This window comes from Thalassophryne amazonica, chromosome 14, assembly GCF_902500255.1.
Source record: "Thalassophryne amazonica chromosome 14, fThaAma1.1, whole genome shotgun sequence".
In the NCBI taxonomy this organism is placed as follows: domain Eukaryota; kingdom Metazoa; phylum Chordata; class Actinopteri; order Batrachoidiformes; family Batrachoididae; genus Thalassophryne; species Thalassophryne amazonica.
Genome location: NC_047116.1, coordinates 88992232 through 89017117, shown reverse-complemented (window position 1 = coordinate 89017117; position 24886 = coordinate 88992232). Strand labels below are relative to the sequence as shown.

Here is a 24886-nt window from a genome sequence, read left to right as displayed (position 1 = left end):
AAGTTTAGCTGTGGACGGAAAAAGCTGTTTTTGTGTCCTGAGGTTTTGATCGTGATGGACCTCAGTCCTCTGCCAGAGGGTAGGGTGATAAAAAGTTTATGTCCTGGGTGAGTGTGATCGGCCTCTATCTTCCTTGCTCACCTCAGGGCCCTGGAGGTGTACAGGTCCTGTAAGGATGGCAGATTGCGAACGATCACCTTTTCTGCTGCGTGGATGATACACTGCAAAGAAACCAATTGAGGTGATTTAGGCATCTAGTGAGGATGCCCCCAGGGTCATCTCCCTAGGGAGGTCTTCCAGGCAAATCCAACTGGGAGCAGGCCCCAAGGAAAGCCCAGGACACACTGAAAGGATTGTATTTCCCAGCTGGCTTAGGGGCTCCCTGAGGCTTGGTAACGCGTCAGGATCAATTCACTTTATTTATACAATGCCAGATCACAACAATGCTGCCTTAAGACACTTCACACAAAGTGACCCCCCCCCCCATTCTAACAATTACAAGTTTTTTACAAAATTTTACCAAGCTGAAGGAATAGGAAACAGACAATGACAGAATAGCATCAAAAACAAAGTGCATTATTGTCATTGGCACCACAGGCAGGGTGTCTTGAAATCAGTCTGGCGCCCTGGGTTGCAGGACCAGTATGAGTTCACAAACAGTAAATCGACAGGTAAGCAAAGACAATCAATCAATCAATCAATCAATCAATCAATTTTTTTATATAGCGCCAAATCACAACAAACAGTTGCCCCAAGGCGCTTTATATTGTAAGGCAAGGCCATACAATAATTATGTAAAACCCCAACGGTCAAAACGACCCCCTGTGAGCAAGCACTTGGCTACAGTGGGAAGGAAAAACTCCTTTTAACAGGAAGAAACCTCCAGCAGAACCAGGCTCAGGGAGGGGCAGTCTTCTGCTGGGACTGGTTGGGGCTGAGGGAGAGAACCAAGAAAAAGACATGCTGTGGAGGGGAGCAGAGATCGATTCACTAATGATTAAATGCAGAGTGGTGCATACAGAGCAAAAAGAGAAAGAAACAGTGCATCATGGGAACCCCCCAGCAGTCTACGTCTATAGCAGCATAACTAAGGGATGGTTTCAGGGTCACCTGATCCAGCCCTAACTATAAGCTTTAGCAAAAAGGAAAGTTTTAAGCCTAATTCTTAAAAGTAGAGAGGGTGTCCTGTCTCCCTGATCTGAATTGGGAGCTGGTTCCACAGGAGAGGAGCCTGAAAGCTGAAGGCTCTGCCTCCCATTCTACTCTTACAAACCCCAGGAACCACAAGTAAGCCTGCAGTCTGAGAGCGAAGCGCTCTATTGGGGTGATATGGTACTACGAGGTCCCTAAGATAAGATGGGACCTGATTATTCAAAACCTTATAATTAAGAAGAGAAATTTTAAATTCTATTCTAGAATTAACAGGAAGCCAATGAAGAGAGGCCAATATGGGTGAGATATGCTCTCTCCTTCTAGTCCCCGTCAGTACTCTAGCTGCAGCATTTTGAATTACTGAAGGCTTTTTCGGGAACTTTTATGACAACCTGATAATAATGAATTACAAGAGTCCAGCCTAGAGGAAATAATGCATGAATTAGTTTTTCAGCTCACTCTGAGACAAGACCTTTCTGATTTTAGAGATATTGCGTAAATGCAAAAAAGCAGTCCTACATATTTGTTTAATATGCGCTTTGAATGACATATCCTGATCAAAAATGACTCCAAGATTTCTCACAGTATTACTAGAGGTCAGGGTAATGCCATCCAGAGTAAGGATCTGGTTAGACACCATGTTTCTAAGATTTGTGGGGCCAAGTACAATAACTTCAGTTTTATCTGAGTTTAAAAGCAGGAAATTAGAGGTCATCCATGTCTTTATGTCTGTAAGACAATTCTGCAGTTTAGCTAATTGGTGTGTGTCCTCTGGCTTCATGGATAGATAAAGCTGGGTATCATCTGCGTAACAATGAAAATTTAAGCAATACCGTCTAATAATACTGCCTAAGGGAAGCATGTATAAAGTAAATAAAATTGGTCCTAGCACAGAACCTTGTGGAACTCCATAATTAACTTTAGTCTGTGAAGAAGATTCCCCATTTACATGAACAAATTGTAATCTATTAGACAAATATGATTCAAACCACCGCAGCGCAGTGCCTTTAATACCTATGGCATGCTCTAATCTCTGTAATAAAATTTTATGGTCAACAGTATCAAAAGCAGCACTGAGGTCTAACAGAACAAGCACAGAGATGAGTCCACTGTCCGAGGCCATAAGAAGATCATTTGTAACCTTCACTAATGCTGTTTCTGTACTATGATGAATTCTAAAACCTGACTGAAACTCTTCAAATAGACCATTCCTCTGCAGATGATCAGTTAGCTGTTTTACAACTACCCTTTCAAGAATTTTTGAGAGAAAAGGAAGGTTGGAGATTGGCCTATAATTAGCTAAGATAGCTGGGTCAAGTGATGGCTTTTTAAGTAATGGTTTAATTACTGCCACCTTAAAAGCCTGTGGTACATAGCCAACTAACAAAGATAGATTGATCATATTTAAGATCGAAGCATTAAATAATGGTAGGGCTTCCTTGAGCAGCCTGGTAGGAATGGGGTCTAATAAACATGTTGATGGTTTGGATGAAGTAACTAATGAGAATAACTCAGACAGAACAATCGGAGAGAAAGAGTCTAACCAAATACCGGCATCACTGAAAGCAGCCAAAGATAACGATACGTCTTTGGGATGGTTATGAGTAATTTTTTCTCTAATAGTTAAAATTTTGTTAGCAAAGAAAGTCATGAAGTCATTACTAGTTAAAGTTAATGGAATACTCAGCTCAATAGAGCTCTGACTCTTTGTCAGCCTGGCTACAGTGCTGAAAAGAAACCTGGGGTTGTTCTTATTTTCTTCAATTAGTGATGAGTAGAAAGATGTCCTAGCTTTATGGAGGGCTTTTTTATAGAGCAACAGACTCTTTTTCCAGGCTAAGTGAAGATCTTCTAAATTAGTGAGACGCCATTTCCTCTCCAACTTACGGGTTATCTGCTTTAAGCTACGAGTTTGTGAGTTATACCACGGAGTCAGACACTTCTGATTTAAAGCTCTCTTTTTCAGAGGAGCTACAGCATCCAAAGTTGTCTTCAATGAGGATGTAAAACTATTGACGAGATACTCTATCTCCCTTACAGAGTTTAGGTAGCTACTCTGCACTGTGTTGGTATATGGCATTAGAGAACATAAAGAAGGAATCATATCCTTAAACCTAGTTACAGCGCTTTCTGAAAGACTTCTAGTGTAATGAAACTTATTCCCCACTGCTGGGTAGTCCATCAGAGTAAATGTAAATGTTATTAAGAAATGATCAGACAGAAGGGAGTTTTCAGGGAATACTGTTAAGTCTTCTATTTCCATACCATAAGTCAGAACAAGATCTAAGATATGATTAAAGTGGTGGGTGGACTCATTTACTTTTTGAGCAAAGCCAATAGAGTCTAATAATAGATTAAATGCAGTGTTGCTGTCATTCTCAGCATCTGTGTGGATGTTAAAATCGCCCACTATAATTATCTTATCTGAGCTAAGCACTAAGTCAGACAAAAGGTCTGAAAATTCACAGAGAAACTCACAGTAACGACCAGGTGGACGATAGATAATAACAATAAAACTGGTTTTTGGGACTTCCAATTTGGATGGACAAGACTAAGAGACAAGCTTTCAAATGAATTAAAGCTCTGTCTGGGTTTTGGATTAATTAATAAGCTGGAATGGAAGATTGCTGCTAATCCTCCACCCCGGCCCGTGCTACGAGCATTCTGACAGTTAGTGTGACTCGGGGGTGTTGACTCATTTAAACTAACATATTCATCCTGCTGTAACCAGGTTTCTGTTAGGCAGAATAAATCAATATGTTGATCAATTATTATATCATTTACCAACAGGGACTTAGAAGAGAGAGACCTAATGTTTAATAGACCACATTTAACTGTTTTAGTCTGTGGTGCAGTTGAAGGTGCTATATTATTTTTTCTTTTTGAATTTTTATGCTTAAATAGATTTTTGCTGGTTATTGGTAGTCTGGGAGCAGGCACCGTCTCTACGGGGATGGGGTAATGAGGGGATGGCAGGGGGAGAGAAGCTGCAGAGAGGTGTGTAAGACTACAACTCTGCTTCCTGGTCCCAACCCTGGATAGTCACGGTTTGGAGGATTTAAGAAAATTGGCCAGATTTCTAGAAATGAGAGCTGCTCCATCCAAAGTGGGATGGATGCCGTCTCTCCTAACAAGACCAGGTTTTCCCCAGAAGCTTTGCCAATTATCTATGAAGCCCACCTCATTTTTTGGACACCACTCAGACAGCCAGCAATTCAAGGAGAACATGCGGCTAAACATGTCACTCCCGGTCTGATTGGGGAGGGGCCCAGAGAAAACTACAGAGTCCGACATTGTTTTTGCAAAGTTACACACCGATTTAATGTTAATTTTAGTGACCTCCGATTGGCGTAACCGGGTGTCATTACTGCCGACGTGAATTACAATCTTACCAAATTTACGCTTAGCCTTAGCCAGCAGTTTCAAATTTCCTTCAATGTCGCCTGCTCTGGCCCCCGGAAGACAATTGACTATGGTTGCTGGTGTCGCTAGAGTAACAATAGTAAGGTGATTCTGGCAGCTAGCCTCAAGCTTCATTAACAGACCCAGAAATTCAATGAAGGGAGGCTGAGACCTCTTCTGTTGCTAATAAGATGAATTAAAAGGATAGGGAACATAGTTTCATACAGTGCCAGGATGCTAACCATACGAGAGGGAGAACAGATGCATCTTTAGTCTGGACTTGAATGTCTCTACAGAATCTAACAGTTTAATCTCTGCAGGGAGATCATTCCACAAAGCAGGAGCATGACAAGAGAAGGCTCTGTGACCCGCAGACTTTTTATTAACCTTAGGGATACAAAGTTCCTAAGTCCTGCGCCCTGAGAACACAGAGCCCAGGCCCGTATGTAGGGTGTAATTGGGTCAGTTAGGTAGGGAGGTAGTAGTCTGTGAATAATTTTATAGGTTAATAACAGAACCTTAAAAAAAAAAAAATCAGACCTAACAGAGAAAGGAAGTCAGTGAAGAGAGGCCAAAATCGGTATAATGTGGTCAAACTTTGTGCTTCTTCTCAATATTCTGGCAATTTTATTCTCCAATTTTGAACCAGTGGGGGGCCCTTGATGCTGGACTGCAGTAAACCAGAGAATAGAGCATTGCAGTAGTCCAGTCTAGAAGAGACAAATGGCATGAATCAGGGTCTCAGCATCAGCCATAGACAGGATGGGATGAATCTTTGCTATACTACGAAGGTGAAAGAAAGCAGTCATGGTGGTTTCTCTGATGGGGAGGTCAAAGGACAGCTTGGGATCCAAAGTTCATCCCGAGGTTCCTCACTTTGTCAGTGTGATGTATAATGCGCAAGCCTAGGTTATGTGTTAGCTGCAAACTAATATCGATGTCTCATTGGATGAAGGGACCATCATTCAGTCTTCTCCAATTTTAAAAGTAAGAAATTACTTGATATCCAGCTTTTTACAGAAGCAAGGCAATCCTCTAAAGTCTTGATGTGTATGAGATTATCAGCAGTCATCTGCATGTACAGCTGAGTGTCATCAGCATAGCAATGAAAAGTAATCCCATAATGCCACAAATTGTGGCCAGGGGTGCTATATAAATGGAGGAAAGCAGGGGGCCTAATACGGATCCCTGTGGAACCCTGTATTTCATGGTAACAAGGTTAGAGGTTGCTCAGGAGGAGCTCGGAGTCAAGCCGCTGCTCCTCCACTTCGAAAGGAGTCAGTTGAGGTGGCTCGGGCATCTTTTCCAGATGCCCCCTGGACGCCTTGCTGGAGAGCTGTTCCGGGCACGTCCCATTGGAAGGAGGCCCCGGGGAAGACCCAGGACACGCTGGAGGGACTACATCTCTCGGCTGGCTTGGGAACGCCTTGGGGTTCCCCCGGAGGAGCAAGGCGTTCCCCCGGAGGAGCTGGGGGAGGTGTGTGTGGATCGGGAGGTCTGGGGCGGCTTTGCTTGAGCTGCTGCCCCCGTGACCCGACTCCGGATAAAGCGGAAGAAAATGGATGGATGGAAGGTTAGAGGTAATGTTATTGTATAGGACACAGTGAGAGTGACTAGTTAGGTATGATGCCAATCATGCAAGGACATTCCCAGCAATCCCAAAATGATTCTCCAACCTATCAAGTAAAATACGATGATCCACCATATGAAATGCAGTGCTAATAGTAACAGAACCATAGTGGTGTCCAAACCCATTGCAAGCAGAAGATCATTTACCAATTTAGTGAGAGCTCTTTCCATTGAATGTGTGCTCTAAATGCAGACTGCAGCAGATCAAGGAGATTATTCTCAGTCAAGTGGTCCATAAGCTCCTGTGAACCACTTTTCAAAGATTTTAGAACAAAATGATAATTTTGTTTATTGGCCTATAATTTTTCAGTAGACTGGGGTCTAGGTTAGATTTCTTAGGTATTGGTTTAATCACTGCAGATTTTAAACATTTCAGAACAGATCCTGAAGTTAGTGATAGGTTAATAATTTCCAACACAGTATGCCCAAGAGTCGGCAACAGGTCCTTAAACAGTTTTGTTGGTATAGGGCTGGGCTATTCAACTGGCGGCCCGCAGGTCAGAACCAGCCTGCAGCCCATCTACCCATATATAATAATAAAAACATGATCAGAAGCTGCTACAAAGTGCATTTGTGAATTTACGACACTGTGTGGCGCTTTGCGGCATGTTGAGTCCCTTACGGCACGTCAGCACTGTTTCCAAAACAGACCCTTCGTCACGTGAGGGCATTGCCAGCACTTGAACAGTTGGTGGCGGTAATGTACTGTCTTGGTTTGCAAACCACCAATAAACTCGAACAAAGAAGAAGAGAACATGGCGTATTCAAAGGAGAAGAGATGTAAAGTTGACAGCAAAAACAGAAGATTTAATAATGACTGGACTGATGAATATGTGCAAATAGAAAATGCCGAAGGCAATCCTATGTGCCTGCTGCTCGATGAATAAGGAATATTCACTTCATTATGACTCACTCCCGTTTCGACGATACATATCCACTGGGTTTTGATGCTTGTCAAAAAAAAAAAAAAAATGGACCTAATCCAAACTACAAGCAAAGCACAGCAATCTTCTCCCATTGCTGTGGCTCCAACAGAAGACAACGGCAGCATCCATGTGTGTTGCGTGGGTTCTTGCTAAAGAGAAAATGCAATTCACTGACTCCGAAACAGTGAAAGAATGCATACTAGCTGCCGTTGACGAGGTGATAGCGGACAATAAGCTGAAACAGCAGGTAATGTCTTCAATCAAGTCAATCCCTCTGTCAGATACAACCGCTGCAAGAAGAGCGGACGTTTTAGCCACAGATGTTTTCTAGACTTTTCTCAGTTGTTTCAAGGAGGATCTATTGGGCCTAATTCCACTGGAAGGACAAACAGGCAAAAAAAAATTCCAAAATATTATTGCTTTATTTTTTTAAAGACAACGGACTGGACTTGGAGCGTGTTAACCTGCTGGTTACTGATGGAGCTCCCTTAATGGCAAGAAGGATCAAAGGACTGTTTGCACCAAACTTGCAGTCTGTCCACTGCCTCGTTTACCAGAAGGTACTCTGCTCACAGCTGAGTGGTGAGTTGAAAAGTACCATGGACTCTGTGATTGCTGCAGTGAACCTTATCAGAGCAACACCCAGTCTTCAACACAGGCTCGCAGATGACTTGCTGATATGTCAGCTGAGCACTCTGACCTACTTTTACACAACGTCAGGTGGTTAAGCCAGGGCAGTGCACTTCAGAGTATGTGAACTAAGGGAGGAAATTACTACCTTTCTACGTGAAATGCAAGCACAAGAAGGCTGAAACATTTCTGACAAAAATGCTGGATGAGAAATTTGTCTCAGAAATGTGCTTTTTAAGTGATATCATGTATCATTTGAATGGTCTTAATCTGAATCTTCAGGGATAAAACAGTGGCTGATGTGGTTGAAAAGGTGACTGCTTTTATAAATAAACTAGACATTTTCACGTGAGCTTAATGACAGGCTGCTGCACTTTCCCACACTTCATTAAATCAATGCCAGTGACACAAACGTTATGCCAGATTTTCTAGATAAGATGAGGCACAACTTTGCACTGAGATTTAATGATTTTGGCATCCCAAAAGAGCTGCTGCATGTAGTGAGAGACCCATTTACCAACACAACACACACTTTACCCCAAGCAGGAGACGTCCTCAGGCTACATGAGACTGATGAAGGGCCCATGCAGCTGGAGATTGTTGACATGCAGCCATCATGTGAACTGAAAGGTGCTTTTAAGAAACAGGGCTGTGCAGAGTTTTGGACCAGGTGTGTTGTTGCAGAGAAATTCCCCAAAATGAAAAGGTTGGCTTTGTGTGTGTTAACATTGTTTGGTTCAACATATACCTGCAAATCCGGTTTCTGTCACATGAATGCCATAAAAACAGACAGTCGTGCCTCTTTGACTGAGCGTCTGCATCGTTTGCGGATCGTCCTCACTCCATACAAGGCTAATTTTTCTGCCTGAGCTCAGTCAAAATAAAATGCAATTTCGCTCACTAATAGCAAAAAAGACACGTACAGGAGTAAGAAGGCTGGTTGTTTCCCATCGCTCTTACTTTGTCCTTTTATCTCTTTTATCACACACTAACAACACAAAGCTTTTTTTTTTTTTGCACCAAGTACAAAAATGGCCATTTTTGTTTTTAGTTTTGAACTGAGAAAGCAGATTCTTGTAAATGCCAGCAATGACATGTATAGTTATTTAAACCAGAAGTTGGTTAGGGTTCATTTTTGTTGCACATAAAACAGCCAGCAGCTGCTATTGTTTTTGTTGTTGTTTTTGGTTTTTTCCTTATCAGAAACTGTTTATTTACTTTTTTCACTAACAACAGCATTTGGGGTTACTGTCATGCTGTTGACCCAAAGGTTGATTATGTATCTTCTCTTTTTTTCACATTCAGCCAGAAGTAGTTATTGTTTTGTTGTTAAGCCAGAAGATAGGTTTTGTTTACTTTTTACTTGCATTAAAAACAGTTGTTCCTGTTGTGACTGTGATGTTATTATACCAGAGGCTGCTAATGTTGGTTGAAACCTGCACTTAAAGTGTGACTTTGGATGTTCTGTTAAATAAAAATGGAAAAAGAAATGTAGTGGCATTTGTCTTAATTGTCCATCCGAGAGTAATAGTACAGGTCAGGAGAATGTCCGGCCCACAGATCATAGCATTTTGACAAATTTGGCACCCGGAAAAATATAGTTGAGTAGTCCTGGTATAGGGTCAAAAAGAAAGGTTGTGCATTTAGCAAAAGTTACAAGTTTCGTCAGCACGCCCATTGAAATAATATCAAGTTCAGTAAATCTAGGTGATGTTTCAGTAATCACACCCACATCAATAACAGGCTGCACTGGTGGGACTAAGGCATGCTGGGATATATTTAAGCTAATATCGTCTATTTTCTTTTCGAAGTAATCTAAGAAATCTGGGGCCGTAAATAGAGAGCGACTTGCAGGTGGTTGTCTGTGCCCACCGTGTCGAAGAGGAACTTTGAATTTTGCTTGTCTTTGTCAGAGTAGTGGGCCCACATTTGTAGCCAACAGTGTGTTTTTGTAGTCCAGAATAGCATCATGACATGCGAGGTGGAATCATTCTAATTTTGAATACACCATTTTCATTCTAGGCACCTAGACTTGTGCTTGAGGCAGCATAAATGATTGAACCAAGGCAAATATGCTTTTTGGGATGGGGGGGGCATGGTTTTAATGTAGGTGAGGCAATCATGTCCAATATACTCATGAGTGCTGAGTTTAACCCAGTTGTGTCCAAAGACACCAGCAGATGGTTTCACTGATTAACATCAGTTTGTGCAGATGGAATGAGTCTGTCAGTGAAATCACCTGCTGGTGTCACTGGTTGCAGAGAAAACCCGCACCCTCTCAGCCCTTTCTGGAATGTCATTGGACACCACTGGTTAAACCTCTCTGCAAGACTATCTACTTAATGATCATGTTCCAAAAGTGACCCCCTAAGAGGAGTTGCAGGACTTGGCTGAGGATAGGGAAGCGTGGGTTGAGCTGATTACTCTGCTGCCACCGTGGCCCACAGCTGGATAAGTGGAAGAAAATGAATGAATGAATGAAGTTATGGACACAACACCAACGGGAGTCAAACTGTCTGTTGACAAATACTTGTCATCTCACAACACCTAGAAACTGTTCATACAGACGATTTCAGTTTAAATGTAAATATTTGAATTCATTCACTGTTTCTTTAACCTTATCAAAGTGAGTTAAAACGGGTTGTATTCCACCAGTGTAGAATCATTCCCGCTGATGTTGTTAGACTGCATTTCTGCATGGCTGAGAATCATTCATTTCTTCTCAAACCGCTCAATGTTAAGTCACATGCTACAATAGGCTATTAAAATGGTTTCCACAAAAGGTCACATCACAGAAGCTTGAGGTAGAGCAATAAATAGTTGAACGAGAACTAATTTAAAATAAGATAGGACTGCAAGCAGTCATATACGGGCCCTCCTGTACGCGCAACTGCCTCCCTGGGCCAGCGCGTCCCCTTGTGACCAGATGTGGGCAGGTTCGTAGAGGCCGACCCTCATCACACAGTTAAAGTTTCAAGCAAATCAGACAATGCATGGAGTTATGACATGTTCGTGGGTCATCCACTAGGGGGCACTCAGAGCATAAACGGGGTAGGTGTGTACAAGCAGACACTCATCATCACACAGTTCAAGTTTCAGACAAATCAGACAGTGCATGAAGAGGTTATCACCAGTGATGCCGGTAACGCCTTACTCTAATCTAACCACTTTTTTTAGTAACGAGTAATCTAACGCGTTAATCTTTCCAAATCAGTAATCAGATTAAAGTTACTTCTCCAAGTCACTGTGCGTTACTATTATTTTTGCATTGTGGGTCGATAGCAGCATTAAACTTGGTCCGTGGGCAGGAGGTCGGGGTTCAACTGAACTACACACTTTAAGCGAGCTGTGAGCTCTTCATCTGTGGTTTTCTACAGCAGCTACGACTCGTCCTCACCTCTTATAGCGCAGTGACAACAGCACACCTGCACTGTCTGAGCTTTACAAAGACATTTTTATGCTTTTTTTGCCTTTATTTAGAATTCTGAGCTGAGCCGCTCCGTCTGCTGCTAAAAACATCCTCCGCGACGTGTCGACAGCTAACACTATTTTCCACTCAAATGCACCTAAACTCTCTGAGGACCACATGATGTGAAAACGCAATATAACTTTCTTACCTGTAAATCTGGTCATGTTTTCTGCATAAATATGTTATCCATTCTTTGTGCTCAGACGCCAAAGCAGGGGCAAATCCAGATTGAATGGGGGCGTGGGGCAGGGATGTGCCCCCCCCCCACAACACCCCTAGATTAAAGGTCCAGTTTTGAAGCCTTTTTTGTTTACTACAACTACTAATACTACTTATAATAATAATTTGGACAAGTAAAATGTTTAGAGAGAATTTAAATGTTAGAAAAATGTTAGAAAGAATTCAATAGTTACATTTATAAACAATGTAGGTTAGAAATGGCAAGTTTTACTGTTACAGTGCTGTCAACAGTTAAATATGAGGTCAAGAAAGATGTCTTTATTTTACTTTTTATAAAACAAGTATTTATTTTCATTGAAGTCAAGAAAGGGTGACTATAAAGTGAGTTTTGGCAAAACAGGTATTGTCATGTTGAGGTGGCAGAGGGTTGTTGTCAGCTGGGGAAAGTAACTAAAAAAGTAACTAGTAATCTAACTTAGTTACTTTTCCAATTGAGTAATCAGTAAAGTAACTAAGTTACTTTTTCAAGGAGTAATCAGTAATTGGATTACTTTTTCAAAGTAACTGTGGCAACACTGGTTATCACAAATTGATGGTTCATCCACTATACAAAACTTAGTTCCTGTGAGAGACTTGGCATTTTTCTTATATTTTATCTGCCCTTTGACAACTTGCATTTACATTATATATTGCTGCATATTCTATATTTTTTTTAATATATTTTTGTACTTATTGAAGGTTCACTTGGCTAAACAAAGCAGTTGTAGATCAACAGACACATTAATGCTCATGTATAATTCTGTTCTGTGAAATTATCAATATTATTATTTTTGTCAGTGTACATGACAACAAAAAGAGTTTCCAGCTGCTGGAATATTATAGTAAAAATTGAATAACACTCTTACAGGCACACAAAAAAGGTCAGATTCAAGTTAATGACATTAGTGATCATCTACCAGTTTTCATCGTTTATAATAGAAACCATCGGCGGAATCAGCCAGAGGACAAAATAAAATACAGGCGAGTGCGGACAGAGGAAAACATGAACACACTAAAGAAGGATTTACAGGAGCAAAACTGGGAAAAGGTATACAGTGAAAGTGATGTTGATAGTGCATATGAAACTTTTTTACAAATATTTACATCATTATATGATAAAAATTGTCCAATTAAACAAGACTACAGAAAACAAAAAATCCAAGCTCGACCATGGATGACGAAAGGGTTACGAAATGCATGTAATAAGAAAAATACACTGTATAGAGAATTCATAAAACTAAAGAGGCAGAAAATAGATATAAGAAATACAAAAATAGATTAATATTATACGGGTATGTAGGAAGGAATATTATAGTAACATATTATATAATAAAAACAATATTAAAGGAATATGGGATATATTAAATAGCATTATCAAAAATGGTAATAAAAACAGAGTTACCCTCAGTATTTCATTGATAATAATGTCAAGAAGGAAAATAAGGATGAGGTAGTCAACGGTTTTAATAATTTTTTTGTAAATATTGGACCAAGCTTGGCAGAAAAAATTCCCGATTCCCAACCTGAGGATTGGGATAATAATCTCATAGAAAGAAATCCCTGTTCAATGTTCCTCACAGCAGTGGATGGAAATGAAATTATAGACATTGTGAATAATTGTAAATATAAAACATCTACCGATTTAAATGAAATTGATATGGTGGTGGTAAAACAGGTCATTGAATGGATTGTAGAACCATTAACATACATCTGTAACTTATCATTTCAAACCGGTAAATTTCCCAATCAAATGAAAATAGCTAAGGTTGTGCCGCTGTATAAGACTGGGGATAGACACCACTTCACAAATTATAGACCTGTTTCTTTGCTTCCACAATTTTCCAAATTATTAGAAAAGTTATTCAATAATAGATTAGACAGATTCATAAATAAACATAAATTACTTACTGATAGTCAATATGGATTCAGAGCACATAGTTCAACATCACTTGCATTAATAGAATCAGTTGAGGAGATTACAAACGCCATAGACCACAAAATACATTCAGTTGGAATATTTATAGACCTTAAAAAGGCTTTTGATACAATCAATCATGACATATTAATCAATAAACTTGAACAGTATGGGATTAGGGGGTTGGTGTTGCACTGGGTGAGAAGCTACTTAAGTAACAGAAAACAGTTTGTGAAGTTGGGGGAATATACATCATCATGCTTGGACAATGCTTGTGGCGTCCCACAGGGGTCAGTATTGGGTCCAAAACTGTTTCTAATTTATATAAATGATATTGTCAATGTTTCCAAAATATTAAAATTAGTATTATTTGCAGATGACACAAGCATTTTTTGTTCAGGGGGGGATTTGCAGGAGTTACTGAGGAGGATCAGTATAGAAATGGGAAAATTGAAAATATGGTTTGACAGAAACAAATTATCATTAAACTTAAGTAAAACAAAATACATGTTATTTGGCTATTGTAATACAGACATACAGGTTCAGTTACAAATCGAGGGGGTAGATATTGAAAGGGTACATGAAAATAAGTTTCTGGGGGTGATAATAGATGATAAGATAAACTGGAAGACTCATAAAACATATACAAAGTAAACTGTCAAGAAGCATTTCAGTTCTAAACAAAGCGAAACATATTCTGGACCACAACTCACTCCGCATTCTTTACTGCTCACTGGTTTTACCATATTTACAGTACTGTGCGGAGGTATGGGGTAATACTTATAAAGGTACAACACAATCACTATCAGTAATGCAGAAAAGAGCTATAAGAATTACTCATAATACTGGCTATAGAGATCATACAAATCCACTATTTTTACAATCCAAATTCTTAAAATTCACAGACTTGGTTCATTTTCAAACAGTACAAATTGTGTATAAAGCAATAAACAATTTACTTCCAGCAAATATTAAAAATATGTTTTTTAACAGATCAGGGGATTACAGTCTGAGGGGGAAATTTAATTTAAAGCATCAGTGGGCACGAACAACATTAAAAGGTTTCTGTATTTCTGTCTGTGGGGTGAGGATGTGGAACAGATTGGGAGTGGGGCTCAAGCAATGTCCAAGCATGAACCAGTTCAAACAGCGGTACAAAAATATGGTTTTTTCTAGGTATAGGGAGGAGGAAGGGTAATGAGGGTTAGGGTGTTTTTGTTTTTTGCTTCGGCTTGTAATATATAGTATTTTGTATGTAAGTAGGTATGTGTAGGTGTATATTTATGTTTGTGTATATATGTATATGTGTATATATGTTGATGTGTGTATGTATATATATATATATATTGATATCGGTTTAGGTGTGTAGGAATCTATGTGTATATGTGGCAAAGGGTATTACTGGTTGTGGGGAAGAAGGGGTAGGGATAAATAAGCTGATGCTTCACCCTACCCCTTTTCGGACATGTTGGGTACACAGTAGGAACTTTTTTGTTGTTGTCTTTACTGATCTATCTTGTAATTGTTGTTGTATCAAATGTTCGAAATAAACAGTTTTCATTCATTCATTCAAGTCACTTCATCTGGTAATGTGAACGCAGCTCCACGAGTGGGCAGTTTGTCCTCTCCTTTGAGATTCAAACCCGTTCTTACACCCTGTCTGTCCTCTTTCAAATGCCTTTTATTTCATAAACTAGCTGCCTGTTGTGGGCTGGGGTGTTTGGCTGGCTTGGTTTTTGTTTTCTGTTTCTCCCACCAGGTGGTATGCATTCAGGACTGAGTGGCTCAGCATTAGGACCTCACCCTGAACACCTGAGGCTTGTTATCACGTGCAGGTCATCAGGACTCACAGCTGTGGTGTATTTTGTCTTGATCAGAGATTGCTGCATTTAAACCTTGAATGCACAGTGTGTGATTGCCAGAGACTCGACCTTGTGAGCAGACGTGTGAGATCGACGTCAGGAGAACAATCTCACCATCACGGACGCAGAGACCGCTCCAGGTTTGATGCCACAGTCTGTGAAGGAGGATTGGGTGAGGTCTCACGCTCTTCAGCACACTTCCTGAGGTAATTTGGTTTTGGTGACTTTTATGAAGTAATGACAGTGGATTTGGTGTCCCTCACACCTTGTGTTAGTGAGCTGTCATGTTATGCTAATTGTCTAATCAGCTTCTGCTGCAGTGGAGATTTGAACTGAGTTGTTCCGTGCCTGCAGGGTAAGAAGCTGATGTATAGATTTAAGCCAGGAAGTGTTTGCTGATTGCGTGCACCTTTGAGTTGTGTCTCTCTGTGTGGAGTTGGACTCACCTCATGTTTTCTTTCTTCACAGACTTGGTTTGTCGCGGCCACCTGGGGGGTGTCGGCGGGGTCCCTGGGTCCGAACTGCTGTGGCTCCGGACCATTTGCGCTGTTGAGAGCGCGCCGTGTTTCCACCTCACCAGACCGCTGACTTTTTGGTTGTTTAGCACTGCACATTGTTATGTTTATTAAATTCTGTTATCTTTTGAACCGTGCTCTGTTTATTTTATGCTGGGTCCTTTCAAACGCTGGGTCGGTGCTCCGACCGCGTCCGAAACATAACAGTAAAAACCAAGCCAGCCAAACACCCCAGCCCACAACAGTACCCCACCCTCACGGGAAGCCTCCCGGCGACCACACGGACCTGGGCCAGAAAAAACAAAGCCCCCCTCCAGGGACCATGGCTGGAATGTTGGCTGGGAACAAAAAACACCTCCTGCAGCTTCAGTTTCGGCTCCTTGTGCTGATGATCCAGCTGGGAAAGGCCCGTCTCCACGAGCTGTGCGTTACTGTGCTCTGACGACAGCTCCATCATCAGCTGCTCCACCTGCAATGTTAATTTCTTCATGCAGTCATTGATCATCTCAATGTTGAGCTTCTCCAGCTCTTCCTTCAGCTGGATAACGCACGCTTCCAGCCGCCTCTTCTCTGTCAACAGGGAACTCCGTGCCGAGACCATCACTCATGCTGGAGCTCATCCTTTCCCACCCTGAGCCTGTCTGCAGCAGACTGCTCCGCAGCTGACACTCCAGTGCAGAGACATCCCTTGTTGACTTTAATGGTCTTGCCCTCTGTTTCATTTAGCAAACCTGTTAGTCTCCACCTTTGCGTTCATTCCTGTCGACTCTTGCTTTAGTTGTTCACTTTGCATAGTTTTGGCCAGGAGTTCTTGAACCTGTGCACTCAGCCTTCTTCCGACTGTGTGTTAAAGTCTGCTTAGTCATAAAACAAAAAAAAGACAAACACAAACAACCATACCAACCCCCCCTCCCCAGAGGACCGTCCCATCAAACCCCGGGAAGAGGAGAAAAGAAAAAAACACAACCCAAACTTAAGCTTGCAAACAAAAAAAAACGCTAACATCCCCCCCCCCCCCCCCCCGGACGACATGTAGGGACCAACACCCCCCAGAGGACATCCCGCCAGCTCCAGGAGTAATAACCACAGCCGAGGTCCCTCTGGGATCCAAAGTCACCCACGGGGACTCCCAGCGCCTCCCAGAGGACCGTTCCATCAAACCCCAGGAGACGCCCCCCCTCATGACTAACAGACCCAGCCCCGGCCGTCTACGACTAGATGGACCCACCGCCCTTTCCCCCCCAGAGGACACCACAGTCTCACCCTGAGGGCGGAAAAAAAAAAAACATACAAACAAAACAACCCCACCCCCTCAGCGCAGTGGAAACTGGAAGTACGTCCAGTGTCACCAACCACGACTATACCCCAAAAGTCAACCGGGAGGAGTGGAACAGCGGTACTGGTGTACGGCACAAGACAGCGCCACCCCTCCGACTTTTAAACCAGCCACCAGCTGCGGGTATACTCCACTGCCCCAAACCTCACCTACGCCGATGGCATACGGCTCAAAGGCGCGCTGAAACCGGAGGTGGAACAGGGAATCAACAAAAAAAACACCCCGAACCCCCCCCCTCCCGGATGCAGAGGTCACCTGGGAAACGCCCAGCACAACCAAACTGCACCACCCCAGCAACGCCGACAACCTACGGCTCACACGGCTGGGGCCAAAGGAGAAGACAGGGAAGTAAAAAAAAAAAAAAAAAAAAAAATCCCCCCCCCCCCCCCCCCCCCGTGTGCAGAGGTTACCTGGGAAACGCCCAGCATAACCAAACTGCACCACTCCAGCAACGCCGACAACGTACGGCTCACACGGCTGGAGCCAGAGCAGAAGAGAGGGAACAAAAAAAAAAAAAAAAAAAAAAAAAAAAAAAAAAAAAAAAAAAAAAAAAAAAAAAAGGAACAACCCAATTACCCCCCCATCACCCCCCAGAGGACTGTCCCATCAAACCCTGGGAGGAGAAACCAAAAGAAATAAAAAAGAAAGACTAAGACTAACATAAAGTCACCTGGGTCAAACTATGCTCCAGACAGCCTGCATTTTCAACTCCACCAGACCACAGACAGTGCTTTAAAACCCACAAAAACAACAAATTAACCCCTGATAAAAACACCTCATACTAAAACAAGAAACAGATAATAGACCAATAAAAAAAAAAAAAACTAACATTGGCCTACATCATCAAGTGCAAAGAATGGAAAAACATTGTGTTTTCCATCCTTTGAACCTGGACGGTAATGTGATTCTGTCACCAACAGAGGGAGCCAAAGTGCCAAATAAAAAAATCCCCGTGGTAACAGTAAAAAATTCACACTGCTGTAAATGACAGCAGGTTATAACAAACAGCTTAAAGTGCAAACTAAAAACCACCGGGGCTGCTACAACAGGCGTCGGAGCCAGCTGCATGGGAGGAGACGGGGCTACAGCCGTAACAGCGGGGTGTGACATGACCCAAGCTGTAAACTCCACCATGCGCGCACCAACGCGCACAACCCGGGCGGAGAGCACCCGCAACTGATCCCGGATCAACTCCAACATCTACTGCAGCCTTCCCGGCAAAAATACCGTCTCTGCTTCCGCTGGTCCATTGTTAAATGGCCAGAGACTACTGTTATGTTTCGGACGCGGTCGGAGAACCGACCCAGCGTTTGAAAGGACCCAGCATAAAATAAGCAGAGCACGGTTCAAAAGATAACAGAATTTAATAAACATAACAATGTGCAGTGCTAAACAACCAAAAAGTCCGCGGTCTGGTGAGGTGGAAACACGGCTCGCTCTCAACAGCGCAAACGGTCCGGAGCCACAGCAGGTTGGACCCAGGGACCCCGCCGACACCCCCCAGGTGGCCGCGACAAACCAAGCCTGTGAAGAAAGAAAACATGAGGTGAGTCCAACTCCACACAGAGAGACACAACTCAAAGGTGCACGCAATCAGCAAACACTTCCTGGCTTAAATCTATACATCAGCTTCTTACCCTGCAGGCACGGAACAACTCAGTTCAAATCTCCACTGCAGCAGAAGCTGATTAGACAATTAGCATAACGTGACAGCTCACTAACACAAGGTGTGAGGGACACCAAATCCACTGTCATTACTTCATAAAAGTCACCAAAACCAAATTACCTCAGGAAGTGTGCTGAAGAGCGTGAGACCTCACCCAATCCTCCTTCACTGACTGTGGCGTCAAACCTGGAGTGGTCTCTGCGTCCGTAATGGTGAGATTGTTCTCCTGACGTCGATCTCACACGTCTGCTCACAAGGTCGAGTCTCTGGCAATCACACACAGTGCATTCAAGGTTTAAATGCAGCAATCTCTGATCAAGACAAAATACACCACAGCTGTGAGTCCTGATGACCTGCACGTAATAACAAGCCTCAGGTGTTCAGGGTGAGGTCCTAATGCTCAGCCACTCAGTCCTGAATGCATACCACCTGGTGGGAGAAACAGAAAACAAAAACCAAGCCAGCCAAACACCCCAGCCCACAACAGGCAGCTAGTTTATGAAATAAAAGGCATTTGAAAGAGGACAGACAGGGTGTAAGAACGGGTTTGAATCTCAACGGAGAGGACAAACTGCCCACTCGTGGAGCTGCGTTCACATTACCAGATGAAGTGACTTGAATCTGACCTTTTTTGTGTGCCTGTAAGTGTGTGTGTTATTCAATTTTTACTATAATATTCCAGCAGCTGGAAACTCTTTTCGTTGTCATGTACACTGACAAAAATAATAATATTGATAATTTCACAGAACAGAATTATACATGAGCATTAAGGTGTCTAACTGTTGATCTACAACAGCTTTGTTTAGCCAAGTGAACCTTGATAAGTACAAAAATAGAAAAAAAAATATAGAATATGCAGCAATATATAATGTAAATGCAAGTTGTCAAAGGGCAGATAAAATATAAGAAAAATGCCAAGTCTCTCACAGGAACTAAGTTTTGTATAGTGGATGAACCATCAATTTGTGATAACCAGTGTTGCCACAGTTACTTTGAAAAAGTAATCCAATTACTGATTACTCCTTGAAAAAGTAACTTAGTTACTTTACTGATTACTCAATTGGAAAAGTAACTAAGTTAGATTACTAGTTACTTTTTTAGTTACTTTCCCCAGCTGACAACAACAACCCTCTGCCACCTCAACATGACAATGATACCTGTTTTGCCAAAACTCACTTTATAGTCACCCTTTCTTGACTTCAATGAAAATAAATACTTGTTTTATAAAAAGTAAAATAAAGACGTCTTTCTTGACCTCATATTTAACTGTTGACAGCACTGTAACAGTAAAACTTGCCATTTCTAACCTACATTGTTTATAAATGTAATTATTGAATTCTTTCTAACATTTTTCTAACATTTAAATTCTCTCTAAACATTTTACTTGTCCAAATTATTATTATAAGTAGTATTAGTAGTTGTAGTAAACAAAAAAGGCTTCAAAACTGGACCTTTAATCTAGGGGTGTTGTAGGGGGGGCACATCCCTGCCCCACGCCCCCATTCAATCTGGATTTGCCCCTGCTTTGGCGTCTGAGCACAAAGAATGGATAACATATTTATGCAGAAAACATGACCAGATTTACAGGTAAGAAAGTTATATTGCGTTTTCACATCATGTGGTCCTCAGAGAGTTTAGGTGCATTTGAGTGGAAAATAGTGTTAGCTGTCGACACGTCGCGGAGGATGTTTTTAGCAGCAGACGGAGCGGCTCAGCTCAGAATTCTAAATAAAGGCAAAAAAAGCATAAAAATGTCTTTGTAAAGCTCAGACAGTGCAGGTGTGCTGTTGTCACTGCGCTTTAAGAGGTGAGGAAGAGTCGTAGCTGCTGTAGAAAACCGCAGATGAAGAGCTCACAGCTCGCTTAAAGTGTGTAGTTCAGTTGAACCCCGACCTCCTGCCCACGGACCAAGTTTAATGCTGCTATCGACCCACAATGCAAAAATAATAGTAACGCACAGTGACTTGGAGAAGTAACTTTAATCTGATTACTGATTTGGAAAGATTAACGCGTTAGATTACTCGTTACTAAAAAAAGTGGTTAGATTAGAGTAACGCGTTACCGGCATCACTGGTGATAACCTCTTCATGCACTGTCTGATTTGTCTGAAACTTGAACTGTGTGATGAGTGTCTGCTTGTACACACGTACCCTGTTTATGCTCTGAGTGCCCCCTAGTGGATGACCCACGAACATGTCATAACTCCTTCATGCATTGTCTGATTTGCTTGAAACTTTAACTGTGTGATGAGGGTCGGCCTCTACGAACCTGCCCACATCTGGTCACAAGGGGACGCGCTGGCCCAGGGAGGCAGTTGCGCGTACAGGAGGGCCCGTATATGACTGCTTGCAGTCCTAGCTTATTTTAAATTAGTTCTCGTTCAACTATTTATTGCTCTACCTCAAGCTTCTGTGATGTGACCTTTTGTGGAAACCATTTTAATAGCCTATTGTAGCATGTGACTTAACATTGAGCGGTTTGAGAAGAAATGAATGATTCTCAGCCATGCAGAAACGCAGTCTAACAACATCAGCGGGAATGATTCTACACTGGTGGAATACAACCCGTTTTAACTCACTTTGATAAGGTTAAAGAAACAGTGAATGAATTCAAATATTTACATTTAAACTGAAATCGTCTGTATGAACAGTTTCTAGGTGTTGTGAGATGACAAGTATTTGTCGACAGACAGTTTGACTCCCGTTGGTGTTGTGTCCATAACTTCATTCATTCATTCATTTTCTTCCGCTTATCCGGCTGTGGGCCACGGTGGCAGCAGAGTAATCAGCTCAACCCACGCGTTCACTTTGGAAATGATCTGGTCGTTTGAGCCTGTCGATCGCCGCTCGATGCGCAGCGCGCCATCCGCCACTGTGGGCCGTCTTTAATCCAGTTGTAATTGTCCTTAATCTGTGTGATCCCCATAAGATCTTCACCGAAAGCCATCTGAATTTTCCAAATGGTTTCCACTTGGCTGTCTCTCACACTTTCTGAAAACATTTTGATGAAGCAAAGCGGCAGTCGATCAGCCTGCATTCTGGATCATCTGTAAGGGCTTCACTGTGCAAGCCGGGAGGCTGTTACAAAGCCGTTACATTATCCAAGATAACATGGCCTGAATTTGGAGTTGAGTGACATATTGAGTTTGGTCTGGCCTGACGAGCTCAGTGTCTGTCACCTCCAGTTTGTAAATTAATCAGATTACCACTTACTTACATACATACATCTTCAACTGCTTATCCTTGGTCGGGTCATGGGGGCATCAGCTCCAGCAGGGGACCCCAAACTTCCCTTTCCCAGGCCACATTGACCACCTCTGATTGGGGGATCCCAAGGCGTTCCCAGACCAGTGTTGAGATATAATCTCTCCACCTAGTCCTGGATCTTTTCCGGGGTCTCCTCACAGATGGACATGCCTGCAACACTTCCCTGAGGAGGCACCCAGGGGGCATCCTTACCAGATGCCCAAACCACCTCAGCTGGGTCCTCTTAATGTGAAGGAGCAGCGGCTCTGCTCTGAGCTCATCACGAATGACCAAGCTTTTCATCTTGTCTTTAAGGGAGACGCCAACCACCCTCGTGATGAAACCCATTTTGGTTGCTTGTAACCACGATCTTGTTCTTTCGGCCATGACCCAACCCTCATGACCATAGGTGAGAGTAGAAATGAAGACTGGCCAGTAAATCAAGAGCTTTACCTTTTGGCTCAGCTCCCTTTCCATCACAACAATACATGAGAGAAAATGCAATACTGCCCTTGCTGCATTGAATCTACGGCCAATCTCACGCTCCATTGACCCCCTCACTTGTGAACAAGACCCCGAGGTACTTGAACCTCTTCACTTGGGGCAAGATGTCACTCCCTACTCGAAGTAGGCAATCCATTGGTTTCCTGCTGAGAACCATGGCCTCAGATTTAGAGGTGCTGATCCTCATGATAGCCGCTTCACCCTCGAACTGACTCAGTGAGTGTTGGAGGTCACAGGCTGATGAAGTCAATAGGACATAATCTGCAAAATGCAGTAATGAGACCCTGAGCCCACCAAACTGAGGACCCTCCTCCCCCAGACTATGCCTCTATATAATGTCCATAAATATCACAAACAGGATTGGTGACAGGGCACAGCCCTGGCGGAGGCCAACCCCCGCCGGAAACAAGTCCGAATTACTGCGGAAAACCCAAACACAGCTCTCATTTTGTGAGTACAGAGATTGAATGGCCCTGAGAACTGACTCCCTTACTCCATATTGCCGCAGCACCTCACAGAGTATCTCCCAGGGTACCCGATCATACGCCTTCTGCAAGTCCATAAAACACATGTAGACTGGATGGCCATACCCAGGCCCCCTCCAAGATCCTTGTGAGAGTGAAGAGCTGGTCAGTTGTTCCACCACTTATTTGAATTGTCTATTGTTGTGTATTGTCTAATCTCTGTCTATTGTTTAACATCTATGTAAATTATTCTCAATCAGAACAGTTATTAGCAGATACTTAGCTAGTGTTAGTGATAGCCCAAAGAAGACTGAAAAACCACCAAAAATATTTTGAATAATAAGTCCTCTATAGTCCCTGAGGCCTGTTGTGCTTATCTCCGGATTCCATAGTGTGAAGCAGATGAGAGTCTACGACTCCCACTGGACAGGATGCCGAAGCACGTTAGTTCCCCACCCAAAGCCAGTACCCATTTACAGCTGGGTGAACTGAGACATTGCTGATGAAGTGCCTTCTGCAAGAACACAGGGAGGCAGCATTAGTGGAATTTGAACCCAGGCCTACATTTTGGCAGGCCAGTTCATTATCCACTAAGCGTTTTGCTCTACTAGTAGTCAGTTCTTGTCCATGGCCTGCAGACCTCTGATAAATCACTGGAAGATGATTCATGTCACTCCAAACCCTTCCATGGTGTGTTGTGACAGTTTGCTTCTTTTGTCTACTTGCTTTACTTATTGCTGTCCACAGGAGATGTGCACACTGATTCCCAATGACCAGCTGCATCTGAAGGCCAGGAGGGACAGGAGAGACCAGCTCCTCATGGCCGTTGCCAAGCTGAAGCAGCAGCAGTGAGGTCATCGTGCAGCGCCATCATCAGGAACAACTCAAATTATGATCAGAAATCATTTGGTTATGAAACCTTCTTCATGATCCTCCACTGGCCAGTCCTCAGCCATGATTCCTGAAGAATAACACATTTTAGACTTGGCCCATGATTGGATTAGATTTAGTTGATGATCCAACCCAGATTTTCTTGTTATCTTACAAAATGCACTGAAATTGTTACCAGTATTAGATTGATGCCTTACATTGTTTCTTGTTCATGAAGTGTAAAACAAAATATGAAGATGAAAGCACGAATAAAATTCAGTCACATGTGGTAACTTGAGGTACTTTGAAGGTTTCAAGCTCAATAATTTGTGTATTGTTAAGATAGATCTTTGGATACAAAGTGATTTTTCTTAAACTTAAGGGTTTGTATTCATGAAGTGAATCAGTTGTGGCAGATTGTGAACATCATGTACCATAACGGTGTGGAAAAAAAAAAGGATCTGCCAATGTCCTGCCTGGAACTGTGCTGAATACCCACCCTAAAAATAATTTGGCTAGACATGGACATGGACAACATATATCATGAGACTGATGACATGATTTAAGAGTAAATCTGGGATTGATGATTGATTATTGTGTGATTCGTGGTTAAGTGCATCTGTTTCCAGTGCAGAAGGTTCAAACGCACCTCTGCCCATTCTCCATGTAATATGGCATGTCAGGAAGGGCATCTGGTGTAAAAGCTTGTGCCAAATCAACATGCAGATCCACCTTGGATATTTCAGGGTTTTAAAAATTAAACGGACCAAACAAAATCTCCTGCCCATCACATGAAACTGTACATTATTGAGATTTGTTGTCCTCATCATCATCAGCTTCCCACGGTGGAACACCATGCTATTAGCTCGTAGCTTAAGTAGCGATCTCAGCTGTTTCTGCATTTTTGGTGTTATGTGTCAAAATATTTATTTCACGCAAATATCTTTCAGTGCATGTCTGTGCCATAAATGTCTATATATCAAAACAAACATACTTATGAAACTTTTGTGCTGTGTGATTGTGCTGAAACTGCCCAGCTTCTGTGTTGGGTATCTCTGGCTTGGCACATGCACTCAATGCGT

General features: G+C 42.4%; 1 protein-coding gene across 2 annotated transcripts in view; it reads left to right on the top strand.

The window, feature by feature from the left end:
• Positions 1-24104, top strand: part of cryl1 (crystallin, lambda 1) — a 93481-nt gene extending 69377 nt beyond the window's left edge. For both annotated transcript variants that reach the window (XM_034186267.1, XM_034186266.1), the window contains exon 9: positions 23682-24104. In XM_034186267.1, the coding sequence (XP_034042158.1) occupies positions 23682-23786 (105 nt within the window). In that variant the 3' untranslated portion in view covers positions 23787-24104. The remainder of the gene's footprint in view (positions 1-23681) is intronic.
• Positions 24105-24886: the final 782 nt, after the last annotated feature.